This window comes from Orycteropus afer, unplaced genomic scaffold (assembly GCF_000298275.1).
Source record: "Orycteropus afer afer isolate SDZICR_OR568_19922 unplaced genomic scaffold, OryAfe1.0 scaffold00007, whole genome shotgun sequence".
Taxonomy (NCBI): Eukaryota; Metazoa; Chordata; class Mammalia; order Tubulidentata; family Orycteropodidae; genus Orycteropus; species Orycteropus afer.
Window position 1 is genome coordinate 12,986,168 of NW_006921594.1, and position 14,045 is coordinate 13,000,212.

Here is a 14,045-nt window from a genome sequence, read left to right on the forward strand (position 1 = left end):
TAAATCTTCACCCAAATCAAAATAAAATTAAAAAAAAAAAAAAAAGTAAATAGGCTTCAACACCAGTGCCAATTGATTCTGTTGTTGTTAGGTGCCATCCAGTGGGCCCCAACTCATAGCGACCCTATGATCAGTAGAACAGAACACTTCTCAGTCCTGCGCCATCCTCACAATCCATGCCATGCTAGAGCCCACTGTTGCAGCCACTGTGTCACTTCATCTCATTGAGGGTCTTCCCCTTTTTTGCTAACCCTCTCCCTTACCAAGGATGATATCCTTCTCCAGAGACTGTGCCTTCTGACAACATGACCAAACTAAGAGACAAAGTCTGGCTGTTCTCCCTTCTAAGAAGCATTCTGGCTGTTTTCCTTCCAAGACAGATCTGTTCTTCTGGCAGTCCAAGGTATTTTCAGTATTCTTCACCAACACCACAATTCAGAGGCATCAATTGTTCTGCCTTCCTTATGCACTGTCCAGCTTTCACGTACACATGAGGTGATTGAAAACACTATGGCTTGGGTTAGGCACACCTTAGTCTTCAAAGTGACATCTTTGCTCTTCAGCACTTTAAAGAGGTCCCCTGCAGCAGATTTGCCCAGAGCAGTATGACATCTCATTTCTTGGCTGCTGCTTCCATTGGTGTTAATTGCCAATCCAAGTAAAATGAAATCCCTGATAACCTCAATCTTTTCTCCATTTATTGTGATGTTGCTTATTGGTCTAGTTGTGAGTATTTTTGTTTTCTTTATGTTGGGGTGTAATCCATACTGAAGACTCTAGTCTTTGATCTGCATCAGTAAGTGCTTTAAGTCCTTTTCACTTTCAGCAAGCAAGGTTGTGTCATCTGCATATCACAGGTTTTAATGAGTCTTTCTCCAATCCTGATGCCATGTTCTTCTTCATGTAGTCCAATTTCTCAGATTATTGGCTCAGTATACAGATTGAATTAGTGTGGTGAGAGGATACAACCCTGACACACCCTTCCTGATTTTAAACCGTTCAGTATCCCCTTGTTCTTTTTGAATGATTGCCTCTTGGTCTACATACAGTTTCCTCATGAGAACAATTAAGTGTTCTGGAATTCCCATTCTCCACAATGTTATCTAGAGTTTGTTATGATCCACACAGTCGAATGCCTTTGCATAGTCAGTAACACCCAGGTAAACAGCTCTGGTAGTGTAGTACCTAAGGCTGGTGGTTCAAAACTACCAGCCACTCCTTGGAAGGAAGATGGGGCAATCTGCTTCCTCAGAAACCCAAGAAGGGGTTGCTATGAGTCGGGTCCAACTTGGCGGCATGTAACAACAACAAACATCTTTCTGATATTCTCTGCTTTCAGCCAAGATCCATCTGACATCAGCAATGATATCGCTCATTCCACGTCATCTTCTGAATCCAGCTTGAATTTGTGGAAGTTCCTTGTCATACTGCTGCAACTGTCATTTTTAATTATTTTCAGCAAAATATTACTTGTATGTGCTATTAATGATATTGTTTAGTAATTTCCACATTCTATTGGATCACCTTTCTTTGAAATGGGCACAAATATGGATCTGTTCCAGTTGGTTGACCAGGTAGCTGTCTTTCAAATTTCTTGGCACAAAAAACAGTAAGCACCTGCAGCGTGGCATCCATTGTTGAAACATCTCAATGAGTATTTTCAATACCATTGGTTCTTGATTATATGCTACCTCCTGAAATGGTTGATTCTAGTTCCTCTAATTTTCTTTAGACCCCAAACCCAGGGACTTTCCATGATTAAAATAACTTCTTAGAAAGGATGCTATTTAGAAGACGGCCTTGGTATCTGATGTTGACATAGAATGGAAATGATTCCTCTAAAATCTTACTAGGAAGAAACCACATTCAGAAAAGAGTTATGATAGCCATCTTTTAATGTACTCCTAAAAATAAAATTCTAAGGATGATGCTATTGAATGCTTTGATATTTGAGATTATTTAGCTTTACTTGAGAAGGAACATAGAAACAAGAGCTATCATTTATAACAATGTCTCAGGCCAGGCATTCTGCTTAATACTTTTTGTGCACTATTTCATTTACTCTGCATTGCAATACTGTAAATTAGGTTTTACTGTCTTCTCCAGTTATCAAAAGTGAGAGCTGAGGCTTAGAGAGTTAGACAGCTTGTCCAAATGGTTATCAGTCCTTGAATTTGGGGTAGTCTAATCCCAAAGCCACTTTCTCTATTCCAAACTGCTCCTGCAGAATCTTGCTTTAAAACCGATTATCCCCAAGTTGCTGGCTTAAGGTCACTCTGTGTCCACAGCCATGCACACTTACTCTGCTTTTCCTCAAGGATCCCTCTAGAACCTCATCTTCCTTTAAATCTCTATAGATTAAAGGAGTTGAACCCATCTACCTGCTGAAAGCCTGCAGTGTGCTCTGCCACTTTGAACAATTAGAGTCTAAGCAAGGGGTTGCTTCAAAAATGAGGAATTATCTTCTCTGGTTTCCAGAGCCATGGGTTGAGGAGAGTAGAGCCAGGGAGAGGTTGGGGACTAGGCAGTGATCTGGGCCCCCGGACTTCCCCAAAGGATGCCCTTAGTAGTCAAAGGACTGGTTATTTTGTAGAACAGGTATTTAGTGCTGATGCAAAAGAAAGGTGACGGTGGTGGGTACAAGTGACAGCCACAGCTTTGGCCACCACACATTTCTGGTGATGAGGGGCCTGTGCAGTCATAACCTTTGCATATAGCTGGAAATGCCAAAGTAACGGTGGACGCATCTCTGCCAGACAGGAGGAACACATTTTTGTTCCTATGTGTAATCAAAAGGATTCTTAGTTTGATCCTCTGAGTATAAATATTCTCAGATGACTGTCCATCTGCTTGGAAATACAGAGAAGTTCTGTGAGGTGCAACAAATGGACTCTCTTCCTGATTATGTCCTTGCCCCTGGTTATATCCTCCAAGTTAGATTACCAAATGCATTATGAACTCAAACTGTAAGCCTAGTCCCCAAAAGGACAATGCTTACCAAAGCAGAAGGCAGTTTTACTCTTCCTGATGAACTAATGCTTACAAAAGAATGAGAAGTGAAAATGAGGCTGTTTGCACCTCCAGAGGAGGTGAGCTTAGAGAGCTCATCATGGAGACCAAGTCTGAATGCAGTTTGCAGAACTGAGAAGAGCAGAGCCAGGCAAGGATCCTTTACTGACTGAACAGACACCATTCCTAGAAGAGCTCCTGCTTACTCTAGGAGCTAAGACCAGCCTTCCAAATAACAAATCACAATCAGGTAGGGATGACTACAGCAGGAAGTTTTAGTACAGACATTTCATGTCAAGCAGTTGAACAGCAGTGTTGATGACACTTCTTGATAATTATTAGCTTCACATGATTTTTTTTTCTTTGAAAAACAAAAGTTTCTGACCTTTTAAAGGGGTTAATATGCATTAAAGGATACGATTATCACGCAGACTGAATCTTCTTTTCGAAATGAAAAATATTTTTTCTTCCTGTTTAGATCTTCAAATAATATAAAGAGTTCCCAAACACCCAAGGGAAAACAAGGGAAAAATCACTATTATTAATTTAGTGTGTGTATATCTTCCCAGTCTTTTAATACATATATAAACCTCCACTTTAACTTGAATATGACTGTATTGCCATATTCATCTTTTTTCACCCCTCAGTATCTTAGATCTACATGTACATCATGCATTTTGATCTAACTTATCTTTTCAAGGGCTGCATTGTAGCCCATTGTATGCATATATAAACAAAAAAATTCTTTGCTTTTGAGTCAGATCCGACTCATAGCGACCCTTCCTTGGGTTTCCGAGGCAGTATCACAATGGAAGTAGATTGCTGAATCTTCCTACCAAGGAGTGGCTGGTGGGTTTGAACTGCCAGCCTTCTGGTTAGCAGTCATAGTTAGCACTATGCCACCAGAGCTCCCATGCATATATAGTGACTTAATTAACAATTCTTTGTTGAGGGACTTCTTGTCTGTCAGTTTGTCTTGTGGTGGCTTGCATATTACTGTGATGCTGGAAGTTATGCCACAGATATTTCAAATATCAGCAGGATCACCCATGGTGGATAGTTTCAACAGAGCTTCCAGACTAACACAGACTAGGGAGAAGGAAGAGATCAGCCACTTTTGAAAACCTTATGAATAGCAGTAAATCATTGCCTGATATACTGTCAGAAGATGAGCCTCTCAGGTTGGAAGGCACTCAAAATATAACTAGGGAAGAGCTGACTCCTCAAGTAGAGTTGACTTTAATGATGTGGATGGGGTAAAGCTTTTGGAACCTTCATTTGCTGATGCAAAATAACTCAAAGTGAGAAGAAACAGATGCAAAAATCCATTAATAATTAGAACATGGAATGTAAGAAGTATGAATCTATGAAAATTGGAAGTTGTCAAAAATGAAATGGAACAAATAAAGATCAATATCCTAGTCATTAGTGAGCTGAAATTGACTAGTATTGGCTGTTTTGAAATGGACAGTCATATGATCTACCATGCTGGGAATGATAAATTAAAAGAATAGTGTTCTTTGATCATCAGAAAGAACATTTCAAGATTTTTCCTGAAGTATAATACTGCCAGTGATAAGGTAATACCTACATGCCTACAAGGAAGACCAGTTAATATGACTATTATTCAAATTTATGCACCAGCCACTAAAGCCAAAGATGAAGAAATTAAAGATTTTTTACCAACTTCTGCAGTCTGAAATTGACCAAACAGGCAATCAAGATACATTGATGATTAGTGGTAATTGGAATAAGGAAGTTACAAAAAGCAACATCAGTAGGTGGAAAATAGGTGCTTGGTGACAGAAATGACATGGGAGATTGCATGATAGAATTTTGCAAGACCAATTTATTCATTGCAAATATCTTTTTCAACAACATGAATGGTGAATACACACTTGGACCTCACCAGATGGAATACACAGGAATTTAATTGACTACATCTGCAGAAAAAGACAATGGAGAAGCTCAAGATCATTGGTCAGAATAAGGCCAGAGGTGACCATGGAACAGACCATCAATTGCTTGTGTGCATGTTTAAGTTGAAGCTGAAGAAAATTAAAGCAAGTCCACAAAAGCCAAAATATGACTTGATTATATCCCACCTGAATTTAGAGATCATCTGAAGAATAAGACCAGATAAGTTGTTGGGATGACATCAAGAACACCTAGATGAAGAAAGCAAAAGGTCATTAAAAAGACAGGGAAGAAAGAAAAGACCAAAATGGATGTCAAAAGAGACTCTGAAACTTGCTCTTAAGCAGAGTAGCTAAAGCTAAAGATGTGAACAGATTTCAAAAGGTAGCTTGAGAAGACAAAGTCAATTATTATAATGAAATGTGCAGAGACCTGGAGTTAGGAAACCAAAAGGGAAGAACATGCTTGGCATTTCTCAAGCTGTAAGAACTGAAGAAAAAATTCAAGCTTCAAGTTGCAATACTGAAGGATTCTATGGGCAAAATATTGTACAATTTAGAAAGCATCAAAAGAAGATTGAAAGAATACGTAGAGTCACTGTACCAAAAAGAACTAGCTGACATTCAGCCATTTTAGGAGGTAGCATATGATCAAGAAACGATGGCTGAAGGACACTGCACTGAAGGAATTGTCAAAAAACAAGGGTCCAGGAATTGATGGAATACGCACTGAGATGTTTCAACAAATGATGCAACACTGGAAGTGCTCACTCGTTTATGCCAAGAAATTTGGAAGACAGCTACCTGGCCAACCAACTGGAAGAGATTCATATTCATGCCCATTTCAAAGAAAGGTGACCCAAGGGAATGAGGAAATTATTGAACAATATCATTAACATCACATGCAAGTAAAAGTTAGCTGAAAATAATTCAAACACGGTTGTAATGGTACATCAATAGGGAATTGCCAAAAATTCAAGCTGGATGCAGAAGAGGACTTGGAACAAGGGATATCATTGCTGATGTCAGATCAATCTTGGCTGGAAGCAAGGAATACCTGAAAAATGTTTACCTGTGTTTTATTGACTATGCAAAGGCATTCAACTGTATGGATCATAACAAATTCTGGATAATATTGCAAAGAATGGGAATTCCAGAACACTTAATTGTGCTTATGCAAACCAAAACAAAACCCAAACTCACTGCTGTCACAGTTCTGACTCATACCGACCCCTCCTTGGGTTTCCAAGGCAATACATCTATGGAAGTAGGTTGCCCAGTTTTCCTTCTGAGGAGTGGTTGGTTGGTTTGAACCGCCAGCCTTTGAATTAGCAGTCTTAGGCACTACACCACCAGAGCTCCTCAGGAACCTGTTTATAGACCAAGAGGCATATGTTTGAACAGAACAAGGGGATACTGTGTGGTTTAAAATCAGGAAGAGTATGTGCAGAGTTGTATTCTTTCACTATATTTATTCAATCTGTATGCTGAGCAAATAATCCAAGAAGCTGGACTGTATGAAGAAGAATGAAGCATCAAGATTGGAGAAAGACTTATTAACCATCTGTGATATATAGATGACACAACCTTGCTTGCTAAAAGTGAAGAAGATTTGAAGCATTTACTGATGGAGATCAAAGACTCCAGCCTTCAGTATGGATTACACTTCAACATAAAAAACCCCAGAAATCCTTGTAACTAAATCAATAAGCAACATCATGATAAACAGAGAAAAAATTTAAGTTGTCAAGGATTTCATTTTTCTTGGATCCACAGTCAATGGCCGTGGAAGCAGCAGGCAAGAAATCAAATGCAAGAAATCAAACAACGGCTGCATTAGGCAGATATGCTGCAAAAGACCTCCTTAAAGGGTTAAAGAGCAAAGATATCACTTTGAAGACTAAAGTGGGCCTGACCCAAGCCATGATATTTTCAATCGCCTCATATGCATATGAAAACTGTATAATGAATAAGGAAGACCGAAGAAGAATTGGTACCTTTGAATTGTGGTGTTGAAGAAGAATATTGAATATAACATGGACTGCCAGAAGAACGAACAAATCTGTCTTGGAAGAAGAATGCTCCTTAGAAGCAAGACTGGCCAGACTTCATCTCTTACTTTGGTCATGTTGTCAGAAGGGATCAGTCCCTAGAGAAAGGTATCATGTTTGGTACAGCAGAGGGTCAACGAAAATATGTGAAGACCCTCAGTGTGGTGGATTGATTCATGGCAGCAATAATGGCCTCAAGTGTAGTAACAGCTGTGAGGGTGGCACAGGACTGGGCAGTGTTTCATTCTTTATTACACAGTGTCATTGAGTTGGAACCAACTCGACATCACCTAACAACAACATTCAGGGACTTTAGGTTGTTTTCAATTTGGGGTTATTTCAAACCATGCTGTGGTAACTATTTTTGACATAAATCTTTGCCCACATGTCTACTAATTTCTGAAGGATAAATTCTTGGACATGGACTGGTCAAAAAATAGATAAAATGTTGATGTTGATAAATTTTGTCAAGGTATCGCGCATGACTTTGCCAACTTGCGTTGCTCTCAACAATTTGATAGAGTGCCCTTTCACACACATTATCATCAACCCTAGGCATCTAGGGTTGTTAATCTGATGGTAGAAAAGAACTTAAGTGATTATAATTCTCATTTGTCCAAACAGGAGTGATTTGGGAGTCTACTGTCATATGCTTATTGGTCACATGAATTTCTTTTTTTTGTGAATTCAGTATTTTCTAATGGAGTATTTATGTTTTGCATATTGAATTATGAGAGATTTTTATGTAGTAAGAATGTTAGCACTTTGTCAGTTTTTTTTTTTCCTTTTTATGCAATTAAATACAGCAGCAGAAAATATCAAATTGCATTACTTACGGAAGACCCCATAGAACTTTTGTTACTGATACCTGTTATGAAATGTTGGCTACCACAAACATATTATAAGCTCTGTGAGGACTAGGACTTGTCCCATATTCTAAGACCCACTATTTAGCATAGTGTCTGGTAGTTAGTAGATATTTAGTACAGGTTTCTCAAAAGAAAGAATGTGACTTTCAGGAATGTCTGGCTGTCAGAGATAAATGATGTGAACAGAGAACACATGGTGGCAGATTCTTTCTTTTATTTAATTTTACAATCAATGATTTGTAATTAAAATACTTGTAAGTGGAGAGAACTGGTCCATCCAGAAGGACTGTCTCAGTGTTTTGAGTAGATACTTTAGACCAGGGGTGTGGGCCCTCAGCACTGTAGGCTTCGCCAGGCACTTGCCCTGAAAATGAATCTTTGAGAATATGAAGACAGGCCTCCAATCTAGAACCACATTTATTGACTGAATCATTAGTTTAGACTTAACAGAAAAGAAGACGGCGGAACCCTTAAAAATCCAAGTTTTCTTTTTTTGGTTTCTTCATACTTTACAACATAATTGACTCTTCATTTCACATGCCATGGAAAGCAGAGCCACGCATTCCAAACAAAGTCCAGAATTTGCTTCATGAATTTGATTTCTAAGATTATTTCAAAGATTATTTAATACAGGACAGCATAAATTATGCTGCAGAACTCTTACATTGAGACTTTTTTTTTTTGGTGTGTGGTAATTCATCTCTTGATAAATATATATTTATTACAAACAAAAACCCAAACCCACTACCATTGAGTGTATTCTGACTCATATGACCCTACAGGACAGAGCAGAACTGCCCCACAGGGTTTCCAAAGCTGTAAATGTTTACAGAAGCAGACTGCTTCCTTCTCCCATGGATTGGCTGGTAAATTCAAACCCCTGACCTTTTGGTTAGCAGCTGAAATGCTTTAACCATCAAATGCTTTTGCCACCAAAGCTCCATATTTACTCAATTTATTAGAAGTCAAGAGATTTCTCTAGGAGTTGATCTATTTTATCTATATTGTCTGCTTTCCCCCCACTTTCCCCAAAGTATTACTAAAGCCAGTCAGGTGGAGACATGTAGGGGTAGATCTAAAATACCTGCTTTGTTTTTTAAGTGTTTTTAAGTTCTAGTCCAAAAGGAGCTCTGGTGGCATAGTGGGTAAAGGATTTGGCTGCTAACCAGAAGGTCAGTGGTTCAAACCCATCAGCTGCTTCATGGGACGAAGATGAGACAATCTACTTTAGTAAAGACTTATAGCCATAGACGCCCAATGGGTAGTTGCTATGAGTCAAAATTGACTTGATGGTAGTGGGTTTGGTTTTGGTTGGTTCCAGTTCAAAAGCAATGAGACCAGTGTTTTAGATCCTAATATATAGCCACAGAGGTCAGGTATTTCACTTTGAACAAAAACAACATATTGATCTGGGCATTTTATCCGCACCCCTCCAGACATGGTCTACATGTGCAAAACTGAACACCAAAACTATTATATAGATACATATGGAGCCAGCTTCATGGGTGTGTGACATACGCAGTTACACAGGGCCCTGCACACTGAAGCTTAGGTTAAGGCTCTGCTGCTGCTATCTTGAACTTCTTAATAATTTCGAGGGACCCTGCATTTTCATTTTATGCGGAGTCCTGCAAATTATGTAGATGGTCCTGAATATACATAAAACTTGCTTTGACCTAGATCATCCAACTTGTGATTTCTGTATTTTTTGGCACTGAAGAGCTGTGGGTAGTTTCCTGATATCTCTTCCCGTGTCCCCAGAATAACCCTAGTTCATAACATTTTCAACGGCATAGAAGTCGCTGGTCACGTGGTTCACTAGGAATGAAGGAAGAAAGCACACAAAGGTGATTTCTGTTTATCTGAGAATCTGTAGATTAGAAATTATGCCTTCAATGGAATATGGAGGAATCAAGCCCAATGTGTATATATACGATCAGCATAATAAAAGAGCTTGTTCATTTGAAGAGCAAATATGTATGCACACATGCCAATAAGCTCCACATGAATATATTCTAGCATTAAGATGATGATTTCAGCAATTTGAATAAAAAGCAGAATGTATGCAAGGTCTGAGCTTGACTATTCTTCATAAGAATAATGAAAACATCCTCTTCCTCACTAGAAAGCATCATTCTTCCTGCTTTCTTCAAAGGAATGACAGGGAATAGTTGGTCTGGAAATGCCATAAAACATCTATCTTCCATTTATAAAGAGGAATAGACATTTCTGTACGGGGCGCAGGGGAGGATACAGCATGACTTTAAAAGGATGAGCACTTGTCTAAGGAGAGGGGTTCTTACTAGATATGTTATGAGCCGGGGGCAGAGAAGCAGTGTGCCTACACCCTTGTAGGTTTTTCCTGTTTTGGTTGCTTATGAGAATTACCTGGGGGAATTAGAAAAAATACTGCTGTCTGGGCCCCATCTCAAACCAATTAAATTATAATCTGAGGATGGGGCTCAGGCAAGGATATTTTTCAAAAGTGCCCCTGGTAATTGTAACTTACAGCCAGGGGTAGATCTAAAATACCTGCTTTGTTTTTTAAGTGTTTTTAAGTTCCAGTCCAAAAGGAGCTCTGGCGGCATAGTGGGTAAAGCATTTGGCTGCTTTACCCACTACGTGAAACACTGGGGTTTTGCAGACACTAAAATGGAGGTTTGGTCCACTACAAATAGGTATCTGTTCAGAAAAGTTAAAAATTAAACACCTATTTATATCTGCCTACACTTAGATAGCCTTCATGCGGAGTTATTTCTATGTAAAGTATTAACAATAGGCAATCTACAATGTTTTTAAAAGTAGTTTAATGATATTTCTAATCACACTAACCATAAATAGCAACATATTTGAGATACTAAATATTTTTTTAAGGAAGATATTTCAATTATTTTCAGGAAATCTGAAGAAATGTGTTGGAGTTTAAAAGTCCTTTAAACCTGGAGGTGGATAGGACAAGTAGTGTTCTCCTGACTTGGAGGACTTTTTAGATATTAGGTATCTTCTCCATTAGAAATGAAAGAAAATAAAATTAATATAAGAAAAAGAAACCACTTTTCAGACCAAAATTTAAAATTAAGGCATTTAGAAACGAATTTGTGTCTTCTAGAATGTCTCATTTAATAACATCCTTTTAAAAAAACCTCTATTAAACGTTTTTACAAATAAGTACCTAAAATGCCAGTAATGCTAAAAGAGAAATTCTTTCTCAAGGAATTTTTGATTTCTAGGGTAAAGGTACTTGATGGCACATAACAACAACAACACAGGGTAAAGGTGTCCTTGAAGATTTCACTCCTTTGTATAACAGGTTGTGGGAGGGTAGGAACTGAGGGAGAAGGGAGGCAGGGAGAAAGTGGGGAGGAAAATGTGAAGGCAAAAAAATGGGTCCTTTTAGTTTTTCCCTGTCTTCTGTGCTGGTGAAGGCTACACTAATTATTTAATTCACTCTTGTGAGCAGAGCTGAGACACATGGTCTCCTTTCTGTTCTTCATATTCACAACCTTGGAACCAGACCAGAAGAGAAGGGTAAAGGCACAAAGGTTCTGATTTTCCATTTTGGGTTTGTTTGTCTCAGTGGTACACTGTGAAAGAACCTGATTGCAAAAGACAATGAAAAGACTAACTCACCTTCCTTGCTTTCAACATCTATAGACACTGAGGGAATGCTTGGGACCATCATTTAAGGAGTGAGACAAAGGTGACAGTGATTATGTTTTTTTCTGTAACGAGCTTGCATAACACAATAATGAAGTCATTGGTCTATTTAACTTAGAATACTCCCCAGCATTACTGAGACAAATAGGGGGGAAAAAAATCAGTCCTGCAAATCAGCCTGGCCCTGACTGTTACCTAAGGAAGCAACTGGCAACGACATTTTTTTTTTTTTTTCTCCAATGAAGAGCTCAGCTAGGAAAAGGGCTGTATTTCTGAAGTTCACAACATTCACAATGTTCTATTACATTTTAAAAATCCAAATTCCATGACCGACAGGCTAATTTAAAGCTTTAGGATACTAATGTGTTTTAAATTCTAGCCCAGAGTATTAGGCTGAATGTTTCTCTCCTTGTTTGATACCAAGAACAAGATGCAGGAACCAGTTAAACTGCACAGTCCATCCTTTGTCTCTGCAAACTTCAATCTGATCAAGAAAATACTTTTTAGCATCCTCCTCGTTTTTCCCCACTGTTAGGGCATCTCGAATGTATTCAATGTCTTCTTTGCTTGTTAACTGGGGCATTCCGGTCATCAGCATCATGGAGAATAGGACGATCAGTAGGTTTGTGTGATGACGAAGGGCTAGATAAGCCCTGACACAGACATTCTGGATCGAGAAGAAAAGGCTGTTAGTAGAGTTATAGTAACTATGTTGGCCAAAGAGCATGGGGATGTGTTGGAATTTACATACCTCATCCATGAAAAAAACAAAAAAACCCATCATAGTTGAGATAGGTTCCCCACCTCAGATGGAAAAAACTTGGTGAGAGCATAAACTGTTTTTATAATCTCTTAAGCATTTGGGTAAAGGTCTGATTCTGGTAGACCATGGTCTTGAGACTGATTCATCTCCAATGCTGGCATGTAGTAAGTGATGACGACTGAAATAGAATTCACGTTCAATGTTTGTGGCTGACTTAAAAACAATCTCAGTACCACGTCTTTATTTCTACAAAGTATGATTTGACTTTGGCATCTTAATTAATAAGGTGATGAAAATATAACTGTAGTTCAACTAGGTCCCATGGCCTCTTCTGGTGTTGAAAGAGAGCTGAGAGACTGTCAGCATTTGACTAGCATTTCTGGTTCTTATCTGCAGGTTGGGGGAGGATGGGTGTTTGTGAGCTGCACTACATAGCTCTGGCCACCAAAGTTGACTGTACTTCAGGAGAAGCACCAGGATTGCTTTTGTTTTGTTTTTAATTTTTATTGTGATTTGGGTGAACGTTTATAGAGCAAATTCACTTTCCATACAGCAGCTCACATACACTTTGGCTCGTGACATTGATTCCAAGGTAGGGTATTCTTAAGTCAGTCAAAGCCAGAGGTGGTTTTACCCATGGTGTTTGTGGCAGCTCAGAAACAGGTAGATCTGGGCTGTCCCAGATCAGCCTTTTTGGAGCTTCTGTGGTCTCAGGAAGGAGGTCTGATGGTGCAGTGGTTAAAGCATTGAGCTGCTAACCAAAAGGTCTGCAGTTTAAACCCACCAGCTGCTCCATGAGAGAAAGATGGGGCAGTCTTCTCTGTAAAGATTTATAGCCTTGGAAAATTGACCCAGCAGTTCTACTCTGTCCTGTAGGGTTGCTATGAGTCAAAATTGACTCAATGGCATGGGTTTGGTTTGGTTTTTGGTGATCTCAGGCAGATAATCTAATTTTCCTTTTCTCATCTCTGTAAATGGATACTAATGTTAGGTTGGGCAATCTACTTCCGTAGTGATACTGCCTCGGCAACCCAAGGAGGGGTCACTATGAGTCGGGTCCGACTCGATGGCACATAACAACAACAACGTTAGTGAAGAAGTCCCTAGGTGGTACAAAGAATTACTGTGCTAGGTTGCTAACCAGAAGGCTAGAGGTTTGAGTCCACCCAGTGGTGTCTGGGAAGAAAAGCTTGGGAAAAACCATTTATTGAAACCCTATGGAACACAGTTCTGTTATGAAAGCCTACGGAACACAGATCTACTGTGACTCACGTGGGGTTGCTAGGAGCCAGAATTGACTTTATTGCAACTAGAGAGGAGAGAGGAATGGTGGTAATGATGCCTGCTTCATAGGGTTGCTGTGAGGACTACATAAGATAAAGCATGCAGAGTGCTTACCCCAAGACCTAATACACAGCCAGTACTTTATTAGCTCTTGCTATTATCAGTATTAGTCTGGAAGACTAAGTGCAAGTCAGAGGGTGAGACAACAACTCAGCTGAGAGAGAGGTAATGGATAAGGTATCTGGCAAAATGGGGTATGAGAACTGGCCACCACTGTCAGGGAACTGAAACCTTGAACAGAGACGGGTGGGAGCCCAGCACTGTCTTCAACTGGGGCTGCAGAAGCATCCTACTCGAGCCTGGCCTGGGCTGTGCAGTGTGAAGGCACTAACTACATAGCACTGGCCACCAAAGTTGACTGTACTTCAGGAGAAGCACCAGGATTGCTTTTGTTTTGTTTTTAATTTTTATTGTGATTTGGGTGAACGTTTATAGA

The 14,045-nt window shown here is 39.3% G+C and overlaps 1 protein-coding gene across 1 annotated transcript in view; it reads right to left on the minus strand.

The window, feature by feature from the left end:
* Window positions 1-11,890: 11,890 nt before the first annotated feature.
* Window positions 11,891-14,045, minus strand: part of PIK3CG (phosphatidylinositol-4,5-bisphosphate 3-kinase catalytic subunit gamma) — a 51,455-nt gene continuing 49,300 nt past the window's right edge. Inside the window, exon 8 of the mRNA XM_007945122.1 lies at window positions 11,891-12,169. Coding sequence (XP_007943313.1) covers window positions 11,891-12,169 — 279 coding nt within the window. The remainder of the gene's footprint in view (window positions 12,170-14,045) is intronic.